The sequence below is a fragment of the Typha angustifolia genome, chromosome 9 (assembly GCF_048772165.1).
Source record: "Typha angustifolia cultivar Huaian chromosome 9, ASM4877216v1, whole genome shotgun sequence".
Taxonomy (NCBI): Eukaryota; Viridiplantae; Streptophyta; class Magnoliopsida; order Poales; family Typhaceae; genus Typha; species Typha angustifolia.
The window spans coordinates 12467678-12491042 of record NC_133247.1 but is presented as its reverse complement, the minus strand read 5'-3'; the positions used below and the strand labels follow the sequence as shown (position 1 = coordinate 12491042).

General features: G+C 35.5%; 1 protein-coding gene across 2 annotated transcripts; it reads right to left on the bottom strand.

The window, feature by feature from the left end:
- Positions 1 to 19: 19 nt before the first annotated feature.
- LOC140767720 (protein FORGETTER 1) lies at positions 20 to 21894 on the bottom strand. 2 transcript variants are annotated; one of them, XM_073107724.1, is made up of 32 exons: positions 21164 to 21890; positions 20078 to 20143; positions 19147 to 19320; positions 18925 to 19055; positions 18665 to 18741; positions 18180 to 18361; positions 17978 to 18055; positions 17744 to 17876; positions 16390 to 16450; positions 16232 to 16313; positions 15003 to 15131; positions 14599 to 14742; positions 14366 to 14465; positions 14161 to 14289; positions 12747 to 12817; positions 12398 to 12570; positions 12206 to 12299; positions 10980 to 11077; positions 10767 to 10902; positions 10565 to 10671; positions 9235 to 9330; positions 9026 to 9113; positions 8808 to 8928; positions 8052 to 8163; positions 7844 to 7967; positions 7688 to 7765; positions 7469 to 7587; positions 6193 to 6246; positions 6009 to 6111; positions 3698 to 3826; positions 1654 to 1765; positions 20 to 335 (listed from the first exon to the last, which is right to left on the bottom strand). In XM_073107724.1, exons 1-32 carry the CDS (start codon positions 21641 to 21643, stop codon positions 307 to 309), a joined length of 3810 nt encoding a protein of 1269 aa, XP_072963825.1. In that variant the 5' UTR covers positions 21644 to 21890; the 3' UTR covers positions 20 to 306. The 2 variants fall into 2 exon arrangements, 1 of the variants encoding a protein (XP_072963825.1); XR_012105612.1 differs by lacking the exons at positions 20 to 335; positions 1654 to 1765; positions 3698 to 3826; ... (1 more) ...; positions 6193 to 6246; positions 7469 to 7587 and having other exon boundaries at positions 7741 to 7765; positions 8048 to 8163; positions 21164 to 21894.
- Between the last annotated feature and the right edge of the window lie 1471 nt (positions 21895 to 23365).

Below are 23365 nucleotides of genomic sequence, written 5' to 3'. Positions count from 1 at the left end.
TTTTGTGTACAACGAGGTCTGAATAAGTGAAGTCCACAAGAACTTCTCAAAATATTAATGAAACTGTGACCTCTCTACAACTGAGTTTGGGGATTGTTATGTGATCTGTTTACATAATATACAACATATAGGCCAAAAAGGAAAAGAAAGAAACTTTTACACCGAGGAACGCAATTATGTATATACTCTGAATTTGTAGACTGACCTTGAATGGCTTAACCCGAAAACTGAATAGCTGCCAAACTAACCGCAAAATTTGATGAATGATCAATCAAAATGCAGAAAGAGAAAGTCTTTTTTCCCATGTCAATCAACATCATGAACCCATGATAAATCTGCCACAGCAAAGTTAAAACAGTGAAGAAAAGGACAACCAGGGAAAGGATAGTAGAAAAAAGATTTCTGACGAATAGGTAATAGTACAACTTTATCATATCACTGCAGACTGACCAGAATGCTAGATTTATTAGATGAGAATGTTGAGAGGCATATTATGTCACGAGTTTTAAAAAAAAATGAACACCAACATTGACTTATTGACAAACATGGAAATGACTCAAATAAATAACTAAAAGAATTATTCAAATATATCACCAAAGACTAATCAACATTATAATCTGAGAAAACAGAATGTATGTTGGCCTTGTACTCTCTGCATCACTAAGGATCAAATATAATTTGGTTATAAACCTCTTTCTCATTAAAGTAATAAATTGGAACTCAAGAATAGATGATGGCAGAGGGGATAGAAAAGAAAAAAGAAAAAGTAAAATGACATGTCAGTTAAAATGCAATGAGAAAAGAATGTGGTAGGATCTGACTATTATAAACCATAAAAATAATAATAATAATAATAATTTTATGCTACAGGAGAAATCTGCCTGCAAAACTAAATATCTGATGCATATCCAACTTGTTCACATTTACCACATTAAAGGAAATATTATTCAGTTGCTTTAAACAGTTTAGCAGTGATATTTTACAAGAACCATGACATGGTTATGTGCTATGGTGCAAGTCATTTCCAACTGTACTGGTTGTTGTATACCGTACACTAATGAGGCAAAATCATGCTCATAGCTAAATCTTCTAGCAATAACTGTACAATCCAATGATGATATGTCATAGTACTATAATTTGCATCAAAACAAAATATTATATCCTTTATTTCTAATATGCATTGTTGCAATAGCAATGACCATATAGAGAGAATTATCTCTTGCAGACCAAAATTTAAGGAAAAAACCTTGCAGCACAGCTTCCACTGCTGCATTTGGAATAAAAGCCCAAAACTAATTATCTGATGCATATCCAACTTATTCACATTTACCACAAAGGAAATGTGATTCAGTTGGTTTAAACAGTTTAGCAGTGAAATTTACAAAAATCATGCCATGGTTATGTGCTATGGTGCAAGTCATTTCCAACTGTATTGGTTGTTGTATAACCGTACATTAATGAGGCAAAATCTTGAGATACTCATAGCTAAATGTTCTAGCAATAACTGTACAATCTAATGATGTTATATCATATTACTATAATTTGCATCAAAACAAAATATTCTATCTCCTTTATTTCTAGTATGCATTGTTGCAATAACAATGAGCATATAGAGAGAATTATCTCTTGCAGACTAAAACTTAAGGAACAAACCTTGCAGCACAGCTTCCACTGCTGCATTTGGAATAAGAAGCCCAACAATCCGCTGATTGTCAGTTGTTGTCTCTAAACGTACAACACGTATCCTTTTATGACTTTGCCGAGCCTGTAGGATTGTTAATGTCAGCATAAAATAGAATAGCAAAACAGAAAGTTTTAATAGACCAACAAGGTGATCTAGATGGTAACATCAAATCATACAGTAATATCGAAGTATTATTTATGTTAGACATTAACTATGTTAGCATATACAATATATTCACTTAGGTCTAAAGCTAGATATAAGATGTCTTTATCAGATCAAGGAACCATTTATCTTGTCTCAAGATTATACATACTAGAAAATCTTCATTAGACTATTCTCTATTTCTGAAACTACTAACTTGCACATCTAGCGCTCATTGTAAATCTATCATTTAAAGAGATGCCATCCATCTAGCGCATTAACTTTGTAAGTGTGAATTTATGTTCGTGGATAACATATACTTTAAAATATTGTATACAATCTAGTCTAAAATTAGGTCTAAGACATGTGACTTGTGGAAGAACGTTCGTGCGAAGATCGAAGAACAAAAGTAAAAAATCAAGTCAACACGACAGAAGTTTAATTCTACAGGTTAAGTGTGCACCCTAGCACAAAGTTTACATACGAATCTGTATCTAATTCAAAGCAGGTCAAAAACAGAAATTTCTGAAACTGTTTCAAAACTTGGTATTTCTTTTTGAGATTCTCCTAGAACGAATCAAGAACATTCTACTAATCTTATAAAAGGACGTCAAATGTTAGATTAAGTCAGAGAACTCAAGGAAAATCAAAGATTAATTGTTTAAACGGTCTACTTTCCTCAAGGAGTTTATTTTCTATTAAAAGTTGAGGAGAGCTTTCTCTCGTCTGTTGCTTGGAGATCATCTACCATGTACTGAAGCAACAGAAGAGCTTAAAGAACAGCGAACACATCTACTACCTTCATCGAGTGATCCAAGTAGAATCTATTTTACCAGTAGATCATCGACGCAGAAAATTCCAGCAAAAGGGCTTCAATCCGAGAGACCATCCAGAGCACAGTGACAATGGTTGTAAATAAATCTTGTACCTATATTTGAGTGTGAAATAGATTCATCCATGAGAGGTTGATTGAATCCACATTTTTTCTTTCTTATTTGAAGGAGGTATTTCTATGTTAAAAAAATTGTCTCGATCTTTTGGTGTGTTTTAGTCTCAATTTAGATTTTGCTTTTTTTATGTCTCCTATTTGATTTCTGCGTGGATCACAATTTTTGGTGATCCTTAGACAGATCAGCTGAAACGGATCAAGAGCCATAGCCAATCCCGATCCTAACTTGCAACTAGTCTGATGATTGGTTTCGGTCTAGGATTGGCCAGCATCAGGCTATCAATTGACGTCTCTAACATATCAGCCAAAATTCAGTTGAAACCAGCTGAAATAAGATTTGTAAAGGTTTAAGTCAAACATACATAGATCCAAATCGAGGAAACATTAGTAATTGATATCCCCATCGGCCTTCTTTTTAAGTTTTCAGCTTTCTCACTCACACATAAACTCCTCCCACCCTCGACATTTCACCGAGCTCATTTAGTGGCTGATCTGATGAGCTCTTCCGAATGCTCCACACTTTGGTGAGTTTGGATAAGTGCTTTTTTTTTTATTCTTTTTTAAAATCTCAAAATCCTTTTCTTATTGAAACACTTAATGCATCCATGCTCCTAATAGTCCTGGATCTTGATAAAGATTGACACTACCCATCAAGCTACCCAATGTAACCTCCTTTACCCATGCTTGCTTCACTGAGTACTCACAACTATAAAATATGAATAGACATATAATAAGTTATTCAGTACACTTATCTAACAATTGATATCTTCCATAGGAACATAAGTATAATGCTAGTAAACATTTTAGTGCTGCTTGAAGAATTTAAGATAACATCCACATTTATAAAAAGATTGTGGAGAATAATGCCTCAAGTATTTGTCCCAACTATCCATTGATAAAGCAGGTTAAAATATGAACTCTACCTGCTTAGATAGAGCCTTTTCTATAGTTCCCCAGACAGGAAAAATGAGGCCTCCCAAAACATTGACATCTTGTAATCTTCTCCCTACAGTACAATAGCTGCCGACTTTACATTTGGGCCCATGCATGCACTGAAATAAGAACAAGAACCCATAAGCGATGATATAAAAAAATGATGACATTCTAAAGATAAAGAAGCAGACTTCTGAGGTTATATTTCTAGCTAAATTAAGAGAAAAAGAAATACACGCAGCTCAATCATATTACAATTTACAAGGTATATTATTAGGACAGCACTACATGAGCCCTAATCTATCGTTAATAGATATTTTTAGATTGAAAGAATTGTTAACTAGATCTGTGAAACCTGCCAATACTTAATGAAAACATATATCTAGGGGTGGAATAGACAAAATCATGTGTGGATATTAAATCCATGTTATCTCCAGGGTTTAATGTGACACGTATATGCAGGACAGAGACATGATACTAATACGTCAAATGTCAATGATTCCTAAGGTCCAGAACTTTTGGTATCAATGTTATTAAGATTGGTGCCAACTTATAGAAAATGCTATATTAAAAAATACTGAGAAATAAAAATAACCAGTTTTAAAATTATCATCAAGCTAATTATGGATTTATGGTGCATGTTTCTTACAGCTATTATGATCCATGAACATTATGTCACTACTTCATGCAAGTAATTTCAATCCATGTAAATGTGTGTATGTTAGACATAACTGGGTGACTAAATCAAACCAAACCACTACTTAAAATAAGAATATTTTCATCTAATCTCATAGGTGTGCAACCATATTAGTAGATTAAATGATGGAGGAAACAAATTAAGAATGTGATAGAAGTACTCTGAACTATAAGGATATCAGTATAGAAGACAATCGAGGAGGTGCCTATTGCATAGAACCAAACCCCTTCTTCCGGCTTCTAGAAGACCCTAGAGAACTTTGCTTGACAATTGAATCCTCATATAAGGATCTAGAGTAACAAGTCAGCAATCAACAACTCCATATAGAAGTGACATTTCCACACAATAGACAAATCATGAAGATTGAAGCATCAAAATGGGTTTCTTTATAGCATATATGATGGTCTCGAAGACCACCACCATAATTTATCTAGGAATTTGTTCAAGACTAACAGTGCTTACAAAGGACTTTGCCTCTGATTATATCTTTTTTAAAGTATTTATGAACTAGCAAAACTGATAAGCCGTTGCTGATTAAAATATTAGAAACCTAGAAGCTGAAAAGGCTGACAAGAAGATTTTGTTTGCAATACGTATGCAACAGTTCTCAAATGTTTGTAACTTCTCCCATCACAATGGAGACGGCTACTAGATTTAATCAATCAACTTACAAAAATTATTGCCCTTTGAAGGGTTCATTGGAAAGCATCAACCCCTGTTTCAGACCATATGGATGCTAAAGTAGGAATAAAATCAGTCAGTGGCCTATCCTGGTGTGACAATCTAGCATAACAGGAAACAAATGAAATATGAGAAAAAAGGATGACCGTGTTTACTTTATAGTACACGAGAAGCAAAATAGGTTATAAGTAAGTGGTTTCAAGAATGAACCAATCATTGTCTGAGTAAAACTTGTGCTCTAGCTGTTTAACCAATTATGTTTATCTAATATCAAATTTTTAAGAATAAAATAGGAAACTAAAGAAAAAAAAAAGATAAATAATAATAGAGAAACCAGTTTACAATTTATGAATTACTAAGTTAATCAAGAACCACATGTGCAATTGTTCGCATGCTATGAAACAATATAAATGAATCAGATCGATATAACTAGAATTCAGACGACCTTCTAGGAGGTAGCTTTATGGACAAGGAGAGCTAGAATTCAAAATAATATAGTATCTAACTATAATCAATTTAAGACATGTATTAACATCACAATGGGTGTAGAACATAATGCACTTAATTGTTGAAAAAGGAAAACTATTTAGCAGTTTTGGTACGTGGCCAACACAACCTAGTATTAGCCAACTCCACCAAAATCCGACCGAAACTAGAATCTTTCTTAGTTTTGGCCGTGATTTCGGATCGGCATCACCCGATACCGATAAGTATTTGTATCGGCCAATACTTTGAACCATGGTAAAATCTATTAGAGCTAAGTCAAGCCATCAAAGAAATCACTACTTAAGGAAGCAAGTATAACAAACTTATATGACTGATGTTGCTCTCTCATGATACTGAGTAATATATCAGAGAGTAAACAGAAGAGAAAACATCTAGCTCCTAAGGACCTCAAACAAACTTTCCAGTGGACAAGTTACCTGTTTAGAAGACACCTCGTACTCATCTTGCCAACCTTTGCTGGCTTTCTCAATTGATGACACTTTTCTGTACTTACTTTTGAGTTCAGACGAAGGCATCTCCCTGGTGGTATTACACAAGGAATAACTACAACAGAACATGAATTTGTAGCAACTATGATGAATCTATTGCAATCTTAGGTACCTTAATGCTTCACCAACAGCAGGACGAATTATCTTAAATACTCCTGCGGCTGACCTGATGCAATAGATAAAGAAGTATACAAATGCAGGTCAAACATTAATACAGCACAAGCAATCGCAACTAATTTGAAAGTGGAAACATCAAGGACTTGCAAAAAGAAACCTCGGCAAAGAAAAGAGAAATGCAATGCATATGATTGTATGTGGTTTAACTATATTTTGACGATCATACATGCTACTTAGTTACTATATATGTGGTCAATGCAATTATGCAGACAAGATAGTCTCGCAAGCTAGGCAAGTCGAGGACATCCAAAATTAAAATTATATCTATATTATTTGTTTATTGATTTATTTCATGTAGCACTAACTAGTAAACATTTGTAAGCTTCCTTTGTTTTAGATATTCTGATGTGCGAGAATTGCTGATATCCCTATTTATGTGTCATAACAGCTTGCCGTACAGATGGCATCTTTCAGATGGTTACAGAAAAAACTTACTAGCAGTTTGGAATAGTAAAAATCCACCATTTTGTATTTGGCATACTTATACAGAGTATGCAATAATAATTTACACATAATTCAGTAAGATTCATTGGAAAATAAGGTTGACAAGATTTAAAAAATTAATATGTATCCTTCCACTATATATTTGCACTATGACTTCTAATATAAATTCGTTCTACATGAGCTTATTGTTCATTAGAGATAATTGGATGAATTTTGTTTCGCAATAAAATACTGATTGCCTGAATTCATTATTTTAAAAAAAAGTAAATAAGGATTTATGGCACTTTGACATACTTTAAAAATAAGTGCAAACTAACATAAGTTATGGTGTTCCTTTACTGGAGAGGTAATGCTTAAAAGGATACAAGTAAACTCTGACTTTCGGTAGATATATCTAGAAACATGACGAGCAGATTGCACCATCACCTCTTTATCTAGCAGATATAGCAAGTCAGAATATCTAATCTAAGAAAGCTTGAGCTCGTAAAAGCTACACCTACTCAATATAACCTATATCAACTACTGTATAAGAGACAAAGAGAACCTTCTCATCTGCAACTTGATCCGTGCAGAAAAAAATTAACAAAATTAATAAAGAAGAAGAAGCTTCATGGATAAAATTAGGTAGTTAAAAATTTTGCGGACTCCACATGATCTCGCAAATCTTACGGTAATTGTTCTTGTTACCCAGAATCATAGACAAGAACAATAAAATGAATAACTTGAAAGTGCACTGCATGAAATCACTGCTAAGAAAAGATGGATACCCCTCTACTGCTAACATAAAATGCCTCCTGCCCATCCATTCCCTTTTGGATTCGTAGAATCCATCATTAACTGAACTAGCTCCATCTTTTTGCCTATCATCAAGAAGAGCTTTTGCAGACTAACATGTCCACAAATTGATGTAAGATAATCAAGAAGAAAAAATATTTCAGTATTGAGAATTAACAGATCAATGGAAGTTCTCAGAAATCATATTTTACCTCCCAAGTAGTTCCCCGATCAATGGTAAAAGTAAAGAGAACAGTAGAAGCACCAGATAGGCTATCAACATGAACAGTCTGAAAAAGAAAACTATCACATAAAGCTGTAGAAGAAACAAAAATAATGTGGTAACATGCCATTCCAAGAAATTTTACCTTGGGTTGTCCCTGCATTTCAATTATGTTAGCTTTGATATCAACAATTCCAGAATCAAGTTGTCCTTCATTACGTGCATTGTGAATTAAAAGATCAAGAATGCTGGTGAAAAGTTCAAATAGCCTGACATATATGTCCAAGTGTTAACTGATGCCCATCAGAAGTAAACTATCATCATTGAGGAAAAGTAATCAACAAAGTACAGGCCTATTTTGGATGTCAGGAGGCAACCCCAGAAGACGGTTAAGAAAACGTCCAACATCGTGCATATCTGAATCCACTATACGACCAGAAATCTTTCCAGAATCTTTTCCATTGCCTGTATTGATCATTTGCCATAACAATTAGTAAGCAAATCCTTTTCCCGATGAAATAGAGTTTGGAAGATCAAAAAGGGTTAACTGGCACAGCCATGTTGGTTGGTTAACAAAGATTTCGGAAATATCCTTTAAAAAATTGGTGCTCTTGCATTATAATTCAACAGCCCACATAAGTGAATTAAGAAAAGAAGCACCACAATGACTGGACATAGCTAAAATAGAGTCATAGACATTGATATCTAACATTAAGCAGTTATGCACTATTGCACTTATACATCAACCGAGATCACAGTACACATGAAATAATTTAGGTTTGAGAAACAACCAGGCTTTCTCCCAACTTCCAAAGCAAGTTCTAATTTCTGACATGAGTATTCAACAAGATACATTGAACATATATTAACAGACACTTTTGGACACGGGATTGAGAATAATATTACACTGCATTTGTTTCCTTCTTTTGGGCTAATGTCCTGATTAAACATACATGAAAATAAATAATTTATGCAGTATTGGTGATTCAGTGCAGTATTTACTCCTGATAATCAAATTCATCAATTACGAGTAAATTGGTATTTACTACTTGATTGATTCATTCATTGACCTTCTAATTAAAAGAATAAGAAGAATCAAAAGTACTCACACAAAATAGTGTCCCTGACGATTCCTACTGATATTAAAGCAGCTTTTGCTTTGGTGATAAATTCTTGAATGCTAGCTGGATTCTCAGATGAACATCCAGGAGGCACAACTGCCAGAGGGTCCTGATAAGCTTGAAAAACTCTTTGCTTAGAACTTCTCTCATATAGCAGAAAAAGGAACAGTGAACAGGTCTGGATAGAACTTGATAAAATTACAAACCTGTTCCATTATTCCCCTGTACATCATCATGAGGGCCCTCTTTCCATAATTGCTATCATAATTAAAAGCACTCAGTGAAGGTCCAGCCCTACACATGTTAACCAACAATGACTTGTAGAACATACAAAATTTTATTGTTCCTACTACTGTACCGATGAACAAGCTTATCATATATCTCAGTTATAAAGAATAAACTATGATCAGCTCACCTGCGATCTCCTTGTGTTAAAGCTCCAAGTGTCTCTAATCTTTTTGCAACTATTGATGCAAATCGCCTTTCACCACCAAGATTTGTGAAAAGAAGCCTAGACAACATAGATAGCAAAGACTGCATAGTCTAAGATAATACATCAAGAACAGCTGCTTAAATTCTATGGGCAAGAGAGTTTTTTTTTAAAAAAAAGAGAGAGAGAATAATTTATGAAATCCTACATCTCAATATTTTAGGGCAATCATATGAGGGTATTTTGTATGCATCCTCACATAGATCAAAATCTCATGTGCTTACCATCTTTCCAGATATTGAGCAAGGAACTCTGTCAATGAAAGGGTAATCATATGCCCTCTCATTGCTTTCTCAAAGTTATTTTTCACCTTATTCTACCTGTTTAAGTGCCTTCAACTACAATAGACTACCTCTTTCTTACTATAGCTCATGTGGTCTCACCTGGGTATGATGGAGGCCTTAATATTCAATACCCAGCAACACCACTTAGGCACTAACCCACCTAAACAATCTCATCCCAGCAACACATAATTTTTGCACGTGCTTTTTAGTTGCTGAACATATTACCAGCAAAGAATTGATAGAAACCAGCTGCATGATAATTGTTTACTTTTAATTAGTTTTGTAAATGAAAATTGAACATATCAGAAGCATCCAGCTATCAAGAAAGTTTGCTTCATTCTGCATGCATCTGAATAGCAAGAAATTCAACAAAGGTATGAAGAGTCGTCTTTAACAACCATATAAAGCCCATCAAAAAGAACGAGATTAGAGGATCAGCTCCAGAATAAGCACTAAAATTCTGATTCAGTAATTTCACTTCAATGGACCAGTCCCAACGTATCAATTGCGCAGCCATGACAAGTACTTTAAAAGTAAATTTAATTCCTCAAAGTGTGGTCAGCTAAACTGATAACTAGTGACAGTAATAGAAACTTGAAGAGCAGTTGGACATGGTTTTTCTTGCTCAAATCTTTGGTGTCACCAGTATTCAACTGTAGTGCAAGCTGAAGAAGTTGCAGTTCAGCTTAGTCTCATGGCACATCCTACTTCTCGTGCTGCCAGTACAAGATGTGCCACCTAGCAGAAATTCAGGTCCTTATCCCGCACTACTCTTTAATCTTTTAATGATTTTACATATAATACATATACCACAAATGAAACATTTCCAAATTGCATTTAATTTTGTCAAAGAGAAGTTACCAATGAGTTAGTAATGCCTAGAACACAATTACCTAAATCAAATACTATATGATTGAAACGAAGGTGAGGAAACCAAGGGGAAGCATTGCTTCACTGTAATAAGAACAAACCTATATTGAGGCGCTGATGCTTGATTAGAACGATGAGTTCTTCCAAACTGTTGAATTGCACGGTCAGCACTCCATGGAAGCTCAAGTGTTAAGTGTACCCTCCTATGCTGAAAATTCCTTAAGATTCAGTAAAGGGAAATCTTCCAATAAATCTTGATGAAAACTTAATCTAGGTTAAAGTGTAAAGCTCTAAAGTCTAGACCTGATTTAGTGCCCTTCTATCAGCTTGCAGAGAGACACCGGCGGATCCAGCTTCTGAGATTATAGCAACCAACTTTTTTCCATCCATAAACAACTGCTTCTCATGCATGTTTATCATTTCCATTGTAACTTCCTTTCTGGAAAGAAATGCACAATGTAAGTTTGACTTAATTCCACAAGGAAAAAAAATTAAAGATAACAAACCCATTCTCACGTGTTCCGCGCCTGATAAATAACGCCCTTTCCACCTGATGCCCTTACGAGCATACCCCGGCGACCAGTCATTTCTGCAACATTCTCAGGGCCCCCTAGCTGCAAATTTGCAAACAAAAATTAACTAGAATAATTAATATATATATATATATGACCTAAAGTCAACAGAACCAAGTCAGCAGTGACTTATGGGAAAAATCAGTGTTTTAAAAAGTGTTTGGGCGTCTGCACATGCAGCCGTCCCACATAGGTGGGCTCTAGCGATTGACAGGGTTCAAAGCGGATCGGACTGCTCACAATGCAGATCGGATCAGTGACTAGATGGGATTTTTTTTTTTTTAAAAAAAAACTATGTTCCTAACCCCAATTGATCCCATTATGCCAAATCCCTTCAAAATCCCCAAATTTTAATCCTCTTCCTCTATGCTCCAAACCCTAATTGATCCCATTATCCCAGATCCCTTCAAAATCCCCAAGTTTTAATCCTCTTCCTCTCAAGTAGGGTGACAGTCAGTGGCTAGTGACAGCTCAGCCGGCAACCATAGTGGTCATCTCTTCTCCTCCTCCCATGGATTCTTGACTCCTCTCCTCCCACCTCTTCTCCATGCTCCCCTTTCTTCCCCTCAGCTTCCTTTCTCGACCTCCACCCTCCTCCTCTGTTGTTTTCTTTTCCTTTCTTCACGTTCTCCTCCGATGCAAATTTGCTACCTCCTCCTAACAGCACTGCCCCCATTGATTTATTAAAAAAGCAATTAATTACTTGTTACTGCTTAGCGATTAATGTGAACACTGTGAAATTGTGATTTGGTTATTTAAGTAGTTGAATTAGTGGTAAATGATAATAGTGTAACCTAGAGTCTTAGACTATTTAGTAATTTACTGTGAGTTCATTATTAATAATTGATCATGTTATTTGTTTACTACATTTATACATAAAATAGTTTATTACTAATAAAACTTTATATATACTATATACTATATAGTATATGTTATATATAATTACTTTTAATTTTTTACATATTAGAAATGTTAAACTACATAGGCGCCTGCATACTATCAAGACATTATATGGTAGGGTCACTGCCCACATACCATGGGCAACTTCTATAATATTGGATAAAACTATAAAAGTATAAAGGTTTAGTTGCATTGACCATTAAGTCTCTCTAGTCATAATAAAAACAACATATTATAACAAGTTAATCCCAAAAAGTCTGACCATGCTACCTGATCAATTATATCATCAAGAGGATTGTTAGGCAGATCCAATGACCGGATTATCTCCAAGATCTTTAATTTTCTCTCCTGTGCAGCTTCATACCTGATAAATACAAAATCTGATAGCAAACTATGGTATGTGGTGGCTTTTAAGTATGTCTAACATAGTATTAACTAATTTTCAGCTTTTTGAGAGCATACCTCTTCGAGAGTTCAGCAATGTAGGCGTCTCTTGCCTTGAAATATTCATCCGTTTTCTCCTTGCATGAGTGGCATGACCAATCATCAGACACTACCTCAGTCCAAGGAGGTACTAGACAAGCAGGATGAACAAGTCGACTACAACAGGAACAGCGAAGCAACATCTTTTTCTCCTAAAAGATGATGACAAGTACATTACAAACTTAAGGAAAAGAAAGGAACACATATGTAGCAAAAAATAATCACCAGATAATAGAGAATTTACTACTAACCAGAGAATATAGTATATCAGAAATTCTAAGAAAAAGTATGAAGATCAAAGAAATATGTTACATAGGGAAAAAATAACCTCTTCACTGTTGCAAATTTCACAGATTTGGAACTCCTCATCCGATTCTGTTGACTCCTGATCAGAGTCAGCTGCAATGACCATAGGAGATTCATTATCACGTGAAAGTAAAATCCAACCTTGAAAAGAGTTACCCTTGATAGCAGAAATATAGAATACACTGTCTGTTTCAGATCACATTAAGTCACATATGACAGATAGCACCATGGTACAGCCCTGCACATAGCATTGGCATTTCAATAAGACAATAATGGTACTCAAAAGTCCCTCTCAATTGACACATGCCTAAATCTCCCCAATTATACAATGCAACTCACATCAAAACTTCTTTTTTTCCCTCATCCTGCTCAATTTAAAGATCTCCTGACTTGTCAACCTGTTAACCCACTGTGGCCAGTTAGCCAAAATGTACCCTAGAAGAACCTTCAACTAGAGCAACTATAATTATTTCCACACTACGCATTTCTCCATCCCCTTTTCAATACCTTACATCTCAAAAACTCTAGGACAACCAAGAAAACAAGGTTTTAAGCCACGAGAGTCGTGCAGTGCACCATATGTCGTGATGGTAAGATGCTGGCATGAGAATAGGAAACCACCATACTGGCCTTCATCACCTTCTTTCATCATCGAAGTGCCTATCGAGGGAGGATCTGCCCCATCTTGCTACCACTTGAAAAGACAAAAGGGGAAGAGTTTTCCTCCCATTTAATCAGTTAAAACAAGATGCGGAGCGGTATAAGGACTTCTCTCCGAAGAAAGACGCCAACATGGGATGGGCCACCCCTTCTCTCCAAATAGAGCAGTCTCAAAGGAGGAAGGGAGGAAGGGTCTCTCTCAAGCTAGGTGCTTCAGCACACCTCCAAAATGCAGAGAGGGACAATTTACTAACATATATTATGTAGACAGGCCATTTAAACAAGGTGTACCAATGGTTTTTAAATCCTTATAAGGAAACATTTTAGTTCACATATTCCCAATTTACATTTCAATCTAATGTCAATCAACTTCCTCTCTAGTTAAACATGTTCATCGGCATCGTAAAAATGTGGATGCAGTTTAAAGTGTATAACGATAAAAGGGCAATTTAAAAAGCTTGACCTCAATGTTAGGCAGATTGTGTTGAAAGATATTATATCTACAAAATCTGAATCAATCAAATTTCAAACTACATATGTACTTATAAACTATACCACCTTAGTGTATGATTATCCATATGTAACTTCTCGCTAATTCAAGCAATGTGATATAGACTGTAACTAACTATGGAAAATATATGATGCTCACCCAGAGATCCCTCTACGTTTAGACTTAAATAAATATCTTATGTTCTAGTAACTAAGCAATTTAATAAATAATTCTGCATCTTATATTTGATGGTCAATTGCAACTAATATATAGAAGCGAAGCTCACCCAGAGATCCCTCATCACTTTCACCATCACTAACTTGCCACTTTGCAACTTTCCTGACTCTTCCTTTGTAAGATACACCAGGTGTTGCAGAATGCCGCTTGCGTTGGAGTTCTTTAACACTTTCTTCACCTATGACAATTAGTGAAAAAGGATAACATATGCAAAACTTGAAGAATTAAAGTATGCAAACAAGTTAAAAACAAACCAGGTATTGAATCAGGCTTTAGTGGAACAGGATAATTTTCTTCTACCAATTTAAGAAGAAGCTCCCTAGGACCAGATACGAAGTCATCTAATTCAACACCCTGCTCCAAGACTCGACAAATAAGCAAAGCAACATTTAGAAAAATAAGCCATCAGCGGGTACCCCAGTAGAAAATTCATCACCAATGTTCAGACAGGAAGAAAAACAGTTAAATGAACAAGAAGAGAGCACACATATTTTGTAACAGCTTCTTCAGTTCGAGCCTCTCCAGTGCTCTGAAGACCAATAACCACACATTTATTTTCTGCTAGGGCTTGCTTAGCCAGTCTCACTGCTACAGGTACTTTGGCTGACATACACATGTGCCTGAAAAAACGCTGCAAAAACTACAGTGTTAAAATTTTACCTTTAATTTATACATAACTTAATAGGAAAAAGATTCAGCTTATAAGCATTCACTCGCATTTGAAGACACTGGTTGTATCCGAAATAGATGTTCAATGTCATAGAGAATACCCTAGAAATGTATCTATAATTTCTAGAAGACTAAATGCTAAAAGCCACAAGATTAAAATGCACACAAACACAAGTACGCAAAAAATAAAATCAAATATAATAAAAAAGTTTAAGATATAACCTGATGGCTGGCCCAATACAGCCGCCAAATTTGGCTTGTATTTGGCTTCTCTTCTGAAAGAAATGCACTTGCTGATAGCAGTTCAACGCGTAACTCGGCCCAAAACTCAGCTGCTTTCTTATACATATTCTGCATTGCAAATTTACTATCAAATAAAGGCTGCTCCAAAATATATGCTTTGAATGTATAGCAATCACCAGTAAACAGAAAGCGTACATGAAAGTCAATTCACTTTCACCGGCTTCTAAGGAAAAAGAAAATTGAGGGAAAAACTTAAAGAATATAATCCTGACTATCAGCAAATTCTGAAACTAAATGTTGCAGCAAAAGCTGGCACATTTAGCCAGTGCCAAGTGTATTCTGATGAACAGGCCAAACCACAAAGCGCAGCATGTGTAATGAGTTAAAGCTTCAATTTAATGATTTATAACCACCAAAATAAAAACAGCAGTGAAACTTCAAATAAACAAGCAACTATAAAGAAAGTTAATACATAAAATCTAGATGATTTTTAACAAATAAAAGGCAGAAATATTATGTATCAAAGGAAACGACCATGTCATTGGCCCTAGTGTATGTTCTCTCCAAGGTTTCCAATGGTTTGTACTTTATAATACAAAAGCTATAGTCTACATTAAGTATTGGTCAAAGATATAACATACCGAAAAAAGACAAAATTAGCCAATTTTACCATACCCACTAATAAAAGAAGAATCAGTAAGACCAGCATATTTACCTTCAGAAGTTGCAAGTATAAGATCACCTATAAAGAAGCGGCCTCACTCAAATGTATAGCAGTCTTTCAGTTTTCTTACTTAAAGTTTCAATAAAGTAAAATTGCCATACATCAGCTATAAATATGATATTAATCAAGACAGTAGGGCAATTTATAACATAAATAATTTGCAAATCTAGCATGTAGTTATATAGACCAAAGAGCAAGCAGTTTAGAGACCAAAAGAAAAATGAAAAATACAGATGCATCCAAGTATATGCAAATAAGCTTAATATTGTAAATGCCGGACAGATTATTAAATAGAAATCAGAAGGCTCCATGGAATATCTGCAACCTACAAATCTGAAACTAAGAGAACTTATAAGAACAGGACTAGTCCTCTATTGATTTTAATTAATAAATGGAAACGGACAACAAAAAACTAAATATATTCAAGGTTTTTTTTTCTATACTGAGAAAACATTAACAGTAGCAAGGGGAATACTCTCTTTACCATCATTCTTTCCTCCAGAGGTGCTTCTATTACTTCGAACTCTGCACCCTTATAGCTTAGAGTGCGACAAACGTACATGCCCCTAGACAAGGTATTTATATATTGTAAAGATATCCTTTGAACCAAAAAGCACTTTGTAACAACTTCTAAATTCTAACCTAGCCTTCATGTCCATTGCAACAAGTTCAAGTGCTCCAACACCACCTTTATCAAGAACTCCTGAAAAAGATTTGTTTATAAGAAAAAATAAAGTTGTTTTTGCTACAAATCATGCATTAAAAAGTATACAAACAAAATAGTAAGAAGAAGAAGAATGGCAAACTATTCAAGTGTAACTAAAAGGTAAAGAGTAAAGAGGATATAGGAAAAGACCGAAGACAATATTAGTAGTTACAATCTTGGAATTCCACTTTGAACTGTGTGAAATTTATTTTTATTTTTTCCTAATATTTCGGCCCTCTACTCCTCTCCAGAAATTGATTTTCATGATTTAAAAGCTTTGGAAGTGATGTCAAGGCAGGCAAGCGCGTAACACACTCATGGCTTAAAAAATGTTATATCAGTTGATACATAAGGACTGTGGATATACTCCTTAAGGTGCCGATATGTGATTAACATGGGGCAGCACATCATTCTTGACTTGCAGTACTTCTTCTACATACTCTCTTCTTTGTTTCAAATCCTAAAGTTAAGACAATACCCTGCTTTTTTATGGTTGTCACAGAACACCGCCTAAAATTCATCGATGTGGTTGACAAAAAATATTCAACTGTTAACCTCTGTCCGGTCTCAATATTACAACTAACTCTAAATCTGTTAGTACTTTCTAGATATTAAACATTGAAAGAAAACGTTTGCATTAGGATTTGCAGACTCAGTTTGTCAGAGGCTTAGTGGCTCTACTGTTCGCCTCTATATTTGATATGTGGTGTGGTCCAGTTAATCAGTAATGTCAACTAATCACCAATCTGTATCCGTATGATTTGCATTACAAAAATTTAGCCTGATCAATGACAATGAGTACAATGTTCTATAGAAACTTTTGGCATGGCCTTTGCCAGGCCCTGTTGGAACCTAGTAAATACCACATCCATGCATCAAAAAAAGTCAATGGGGGAGAAAAGCCTTGCACCATCCACAAGTCCTCAAGATTTTGTGCTCAAGAGTACTAAATTGTCTTAGGAGGAGAATGTCAGAAATGCAGTTGCATAATTATGTAGCGTAGTCCTTTTAATAAACTAAAAATAATGTTGTCCTTTCAAGTTTCAATGCAAGCAGGTATAAGTGAAAAATGGAAGAAAAACAATTGTAGATCATACCAAGATGGAAAGAACAAGCGAAAAGTGCATGAACATTGATATTTGTCATGAAAAGTAAAACTGTAATCATTTGTCTCAAAATGATTACCAAGATCCAACATTTAATACCTTTTCTTCTTGAAAATGAGAAGAAAATAATTCATGCCATACAATCAAAGGATTGCAAAAATTAAGCAGGATGGGAGAGGCAAACCTAAGAAATCCTGAAATTTAGAAAAAGATGTTCCAGCCCCCCAAAGTCCAAGCCGGACCATGTAACCCATGTTTCGTGGCTCAGAAGCACCAGTTGCTGAGCAATAAATAACTCGAGCCTCAGGTAATCGTGCCTGTAATGTGTTAACATTGTGCTCATGTACCAATACATACACAAAAAAGAAAAGTAATATTTACAGCATTTAAGACCAAAATATCAATAAAATACATATACCTGGATCTCAAGAACAGCTTCACCTGTACGAGTAGGTTGCCCTCCTGCCTCAGGAACTAGATTCTTGGCCTTGTGGCACTGAATGAAAGGTAGTCTTCAAGTAATCAACATTCAACATAAATGAAGATTGACTAACATAAAGACTGAAAGATGGAGCTGTCGTTAAGCCATCAAAAACAGAAAGCAATACATCTTGGGGTACCTCATCAAACACAAGAAGACCATCAAAGTCTGACCCACACCACTGCACCAACTGCTGCAAACGAGAACGCCCTCTCTCAGATGATGCTATCAGGCTACTGTATGTCAAGAACACTACTCCATCCTTGATACCAACAGCTTTGGAGTCTAGCTTAGAATATGGAAGCTTATTTAAAGCATGTACTGCAGAACAAAGATTGAAGTCCTCACATTAATCAAACATGAGAAAGAATTTGTCGCTACAAATAAGAGATTTACATCAGCAATACAGGTGATAATTGACGAGATGTGAGACCAGTGACCAAGAGATAACTTCAGTAGCTATTATTGATAATAATGAAATAAATTCTTTTACGCACGACCACATACCGTGTTTCTTAATAAATACATACACGGATACTTTAACCATTATGCAACAACACTAGGTCAGTATAGGTAAGAACAAGGATTGTTGTGACAACCAGCAAAGGATGTGTTGATAGTTACCTTCAACACATGTAGCACCAACATCATCCAAATCTCTACGAGCATCGAACTTTAAGTCTGACCCAACAGAAATCCAACTGCAAAAGTGCCGCTACAATGAGGAGAAAGCAATGAAAGACAAGAAATTTAACATCTTAATAGTTTAGAAAAGAGAGAAGCCTGAGAAAAGGGAAGATGATCAAAAGATAAACAACCATGAAGTGCGACAAGGTTAACAGAATTAAGTGCAACATCCAAGTTTAAATTATTCAAATGCTTACAGTGCTTTACGTCTGCGACGTTGCCAATTCTCCCAAATCAATCCAGCAATAGTTCGACCCTTACCAACACCAGCTCCATCACCAATGAAAAAACCTGCTCTTGAACCATTTTCAAGATGATGGAGATGTCTCTGCATACAATTAGAAACAGAATAACATCAATTAAACAGTCAGCCAAGAACAACCAAAACATTGCCAATTGAAAGGTAAAAAAAGAATAACCTGACAGGCATAGACTATTGTTTCGATTTGCAAGCATGACAAAGCCTTGGTTTCATCAAGTTCATCAATTATTTTCAGATTATAAGTCGGTTCTGGAGGTTGCACAGCTGACAAGGAAGAGGTTTCAACAACAGGATCTGGATGAGGCTGACCAAGTGACAGCTTGGGAGGGCACTGCAAACCAAATACATATATGGTAAGAATATTACTATACTATGAGAATATCTTGCTAAAAAGAACAGAGATTGACAATACATGGAAATAAAGATGTGATGAGCATCTATTCCATGAATCCTAGTTTCGGTCGATCCCAAGAAGGATCGGCTGAAACTGGTTGAAATGTTTTTTTTTTTAAGATTTAGGTTGGAGAAAAATAAATCCAATTTGAGGAACATTAGTAATTAATTTCCCCAATTTTCTCTTTTTACGTTTTTAGCTTTTATTCTCTATCTCTCACACACACTCTCTTTCTATCTTCACACTTCACCAAGCTCATTCAGTGGCCAATCCAACGAGTTCTTCCGACTGCTTTGTACTTTAATAAATTCGGATAAGCATATTTCTTTTCTATCATTCTCACCAACTATTTAACTCCCTCTTTCTTACTCATGCAAAATAAGAGTGAAGAGAGATAGAGATCTCTTTTCATTTTACTTCTGCAGCAGTAATTAACAAACATAGAGAGCTCAAAGTTCATTATGGCTTTGAATGAATTTTTTTTTTAAACTTCATATGTGAGTAGTTTTTAATTTTTTGTCTTTCTATCACTTTTTCTATATATTTACAAATTTTTATATATTTTTAAATAATATTTACAATTTTACGTTATAAAAAATTGTTTAATCTTATCCAAGCTGCCGATTCAAATCTCAAGTTTCAAAACCTTGATCTATTCCATTTATTTTGTAATGAAATATTAAAATGTACCTACATAGTCCGTAAAGGTTTCACCAACAGGACCACCTTCATCTTCTTCTCGCTCCACATCGATAGCAACCTGGGCAAGATATCAAGTATAATACCCAAGAAATGTCAAATTTCAAACAAAAATTTAATAATCTTTCTTAAAGTAAGAACATGGCAGATAAGATAATCCTCAAAGGAATGAGAAAGTTGTGGCTAGTGAGACCTGACTGCGCTCTGTATTACTGCTGGATAACTACTGGCATAAAATGGAGTGAACAAAAGTGCAGAAAATCCTACAACTGTTCTTCTTTATAATAAATGGAGGTCAATTAAGCTATTCTTTGTCATTTTAAATTTGATAATCACTATTATTTGTTTAACAAAGAGTAAAAAGCATGAGAGAGCATGGGAGACCTCCTCCTATGTATCCTAATGAATTGAAGAAACATATCAAACAGCATCACAACTTCTGATCATTAGTTTAAAAAAAAAAAAAAGTTAATTTCCTAATGAGTTGAATCATGAGGCGCCTTCTTTATTCCGCTTAACACCCCCCGCCAAAAAAAAAGGCAAACATCAATACCTAGATATATCATTATTAAGTAAACATGTGACACATATGGTGTCAAGAGTATGATAAACAAAACTAGGGAAACGTCACCCAATGAATGGGAGAAAAATTAAGTAGAACAGTATAAAACCCCCTACCTAAAGAATGAACGGGTAGCATGTGAATGTTAAAATGAACAAGGTCCACTAAGTTGACAGGACGGCAGCATATTACAGGATTTTGTGGTGGCATGTGTTATCTACATTCCTTTCTGAGTATTAGCTCAATCTTTTCTACCTCCTGCTCTTTCCATTTCATCTCAAAATTCAAACGTAAATAACTGATGAATCATGCTTCAGATAGTTCGACGAATACTATATCTAGAAAAAGCTACGCAATTAAGCCAGTTGGGTTTATCGAAATCCGGACCAAAAAAGGTTAGCCTTAAAAAGAAATTCTCGAATTGCATCGAGAAGAAACAATTTAATTAGTCAAATTAGTTTATCTCAGTCCGTACCAAGAACGGCATAGAAAAAGTAATATTTTTTTTACATGTCGCACCTCATTGATCTCCTCCGGGGGTTCCTGAGGCGGCATCCCTGGCAGCGACGGTGCCCCGGACGAGGAAGCCCCGAAGAAATGTTGGAGCTTGGAGAGGTCGACGGCGAGGTCGACGCCGCACTGGGGGCAGGCGAAGCGGGAGAGGCCATGGGGCACATTTAAGATAGCCTTGCATCGGGCGCAGGGGAGCTGGATCTTGGTCGGATCGATGCCCTGGGCCTGCGGCGGAGGTCTCCTGGGAGGAGGCGGGGCCGGTGCAGGCGGCGAAGGGCCTTTCGCAGCTGCGTTGGCCATCAGCTCCGGCGGAAGCATCTGTGGGAGCTGACACTTAGGGCAGATGAACTCCGTCATCCCCGGAGCCACGGATAGGATCCCGTGGCATCCGGCGCATCGGACCTGGCAACTCCCCGGTGGCGCTGGCGCCGGCGCCGGGGGCGGGAGGGGCGGCACCTGCGTGCGAGGACCCGACGGTTGCCCCATTCCCCCCCTCTCTCTCCCTCTCCCTCTCTCTCTCTCTCTTAAAATCTCTCTCTCGATTTCTTCTCTCTTTAGCGTAGGAATTGGAAGCGAGAGTGAGGGAGGGAGGGAGAGAGAAAGAGAGAGATGGGAATTTGAAGGTAAAGGGAGGGTTTCGTTTGGTATAAAATTATCTTCCTTCTTTCAGAGCGGGATGAACAGGTAGGGGAGGAGTTCGGGCGAAAAGGAGGAAGGTTTAGATGTAATAAAATGGAGGGTTGCGGGAATTTTGCTAATGGAAGTCACGTGCCGCTCGTCACCAGAAGTAGTTATTTAATGGAATTGTTTTGCATTTACACCCTCCTAATATCTTTTACTTGTTTATGAACCCCTCTTGAAAAGAATTAGTTTGTCTTATTAATCTCTTGATGAAAAATTAACACGTGTACTTTTATTTTTCTTTAAGTCCTTTTATTGTAATTAATATTTTTTTTCCCAAATTTTATCTTTGGTGCAATAGTGTAGGTTTGACCGAGTACTTAAATTAAAAAAGTAACTATATTTTTTGATTTTATTATATAACTTATAGTTATTAAATGCTTGGATCAAAGTCCACAATTAAGGAGTTTAAATAAAAAATTAATTATATTCCAAATTTTTACTTATTTCTTAGTTTGTATTAAACAAAATGTAAGTTGAATTCAAACTTATTATTTACTTAATAAACAACCAAAATATACAGTAATTACATAATTTAACTGTATAATAAGTTGTAAATTTGATTAATGTCATTTTGCTTAGCATAGACTAACCATGGAATTTATTAAATATTTATGTAATACTTTATAGCTAACTAATATTATTTTGAACTTAATACATTATATATGCATATGTGAATAATACTATCGTCCTTATAGTGCAAAATAATAATATTATTAACATAAAAGAATCATCATATTATGGTTGGATGATCATTTTATTCTTAAAATTATAGCAAAAGAGGGCGAGAAAAGATCAAAAACATGAGAAATGAAAAATAATTAAAAAGATACCCTAGTAACTTTGTTTTCCGTTCTTATGACACTAATTAATAATATTTATATGTACAAAATAAAAGAAAATGGCGTACAGCATCTTATAAGACACACAAGTAAAGAATTTTGATGCACAAAATTCTAATGGGAATTGGCTCACAGATACTATTAATCAGAATTACATCTTATATCACACACTAACACAATTACTAATTTATCTTAGTATCTATACCATCAATCTACTTTATATCAAATTAAAGATCATTCATGATAATTTCATAAAAAAACACATATTTTTCAATCTTTTTATTTATTTTTGTATCACATCAAAAGTTATTATCACATTCTTATTCCAGAACACAAGTAAACATAAGAATAGCTATTCCTAAAATAAATATTTTCTTTTAGAAATAACAAAAAGGAATACATATTTCTAACGTGAGACGAAGCCATGTGAGTTCAATTGTCTTAACTCACTCGTCCAGAAAAGGTCGATGTTCGCGTCCGCCTCTAATCTTGAATTATGTATAAAGAAAATAAAAAATAAAAAACCGGCCTGTTTAATCCGTCTTTTGGGCCGGCGAGTTCTTATTCCAATGAGCCCAACGTATGAATTGGGCCGAGGTGAGCAAGCCCAAATAACTCACAGAATTCTTATACTATAACAAATAGTGGGTCTCCTTGGCAAAGGCCCATTAACCCCCACTAAAGT

What these genes read in the sequence shown, in the direction of transcription:
- LOC140767720 (XM_073107724.1), bottom strand. Translation starts at nt 21,643, where the DNA reads ATGGGGCAACCGTCGGGTCCTCGCACGCAGGTGCCGCCCCTCCCGCCC. An exon ending in GCATCAGCGCCTCAATATAG is followed by an intron (nt 9,331 to 10,564) that starts GTTTGTTCTTAT and finishes TATGTTGTCTAG; the next exon opens with GCTTCTTTTCACAAATCTTG. An exon ending in ATCGGGGAACTACTTGGGAG is followed by an intron (nt 7,588 to 7,687) that starts GTAAAATATGAT and finishes TGGACATGTTAG; the next exon opens with TCTGCAAAAGCTCTTCTTGA.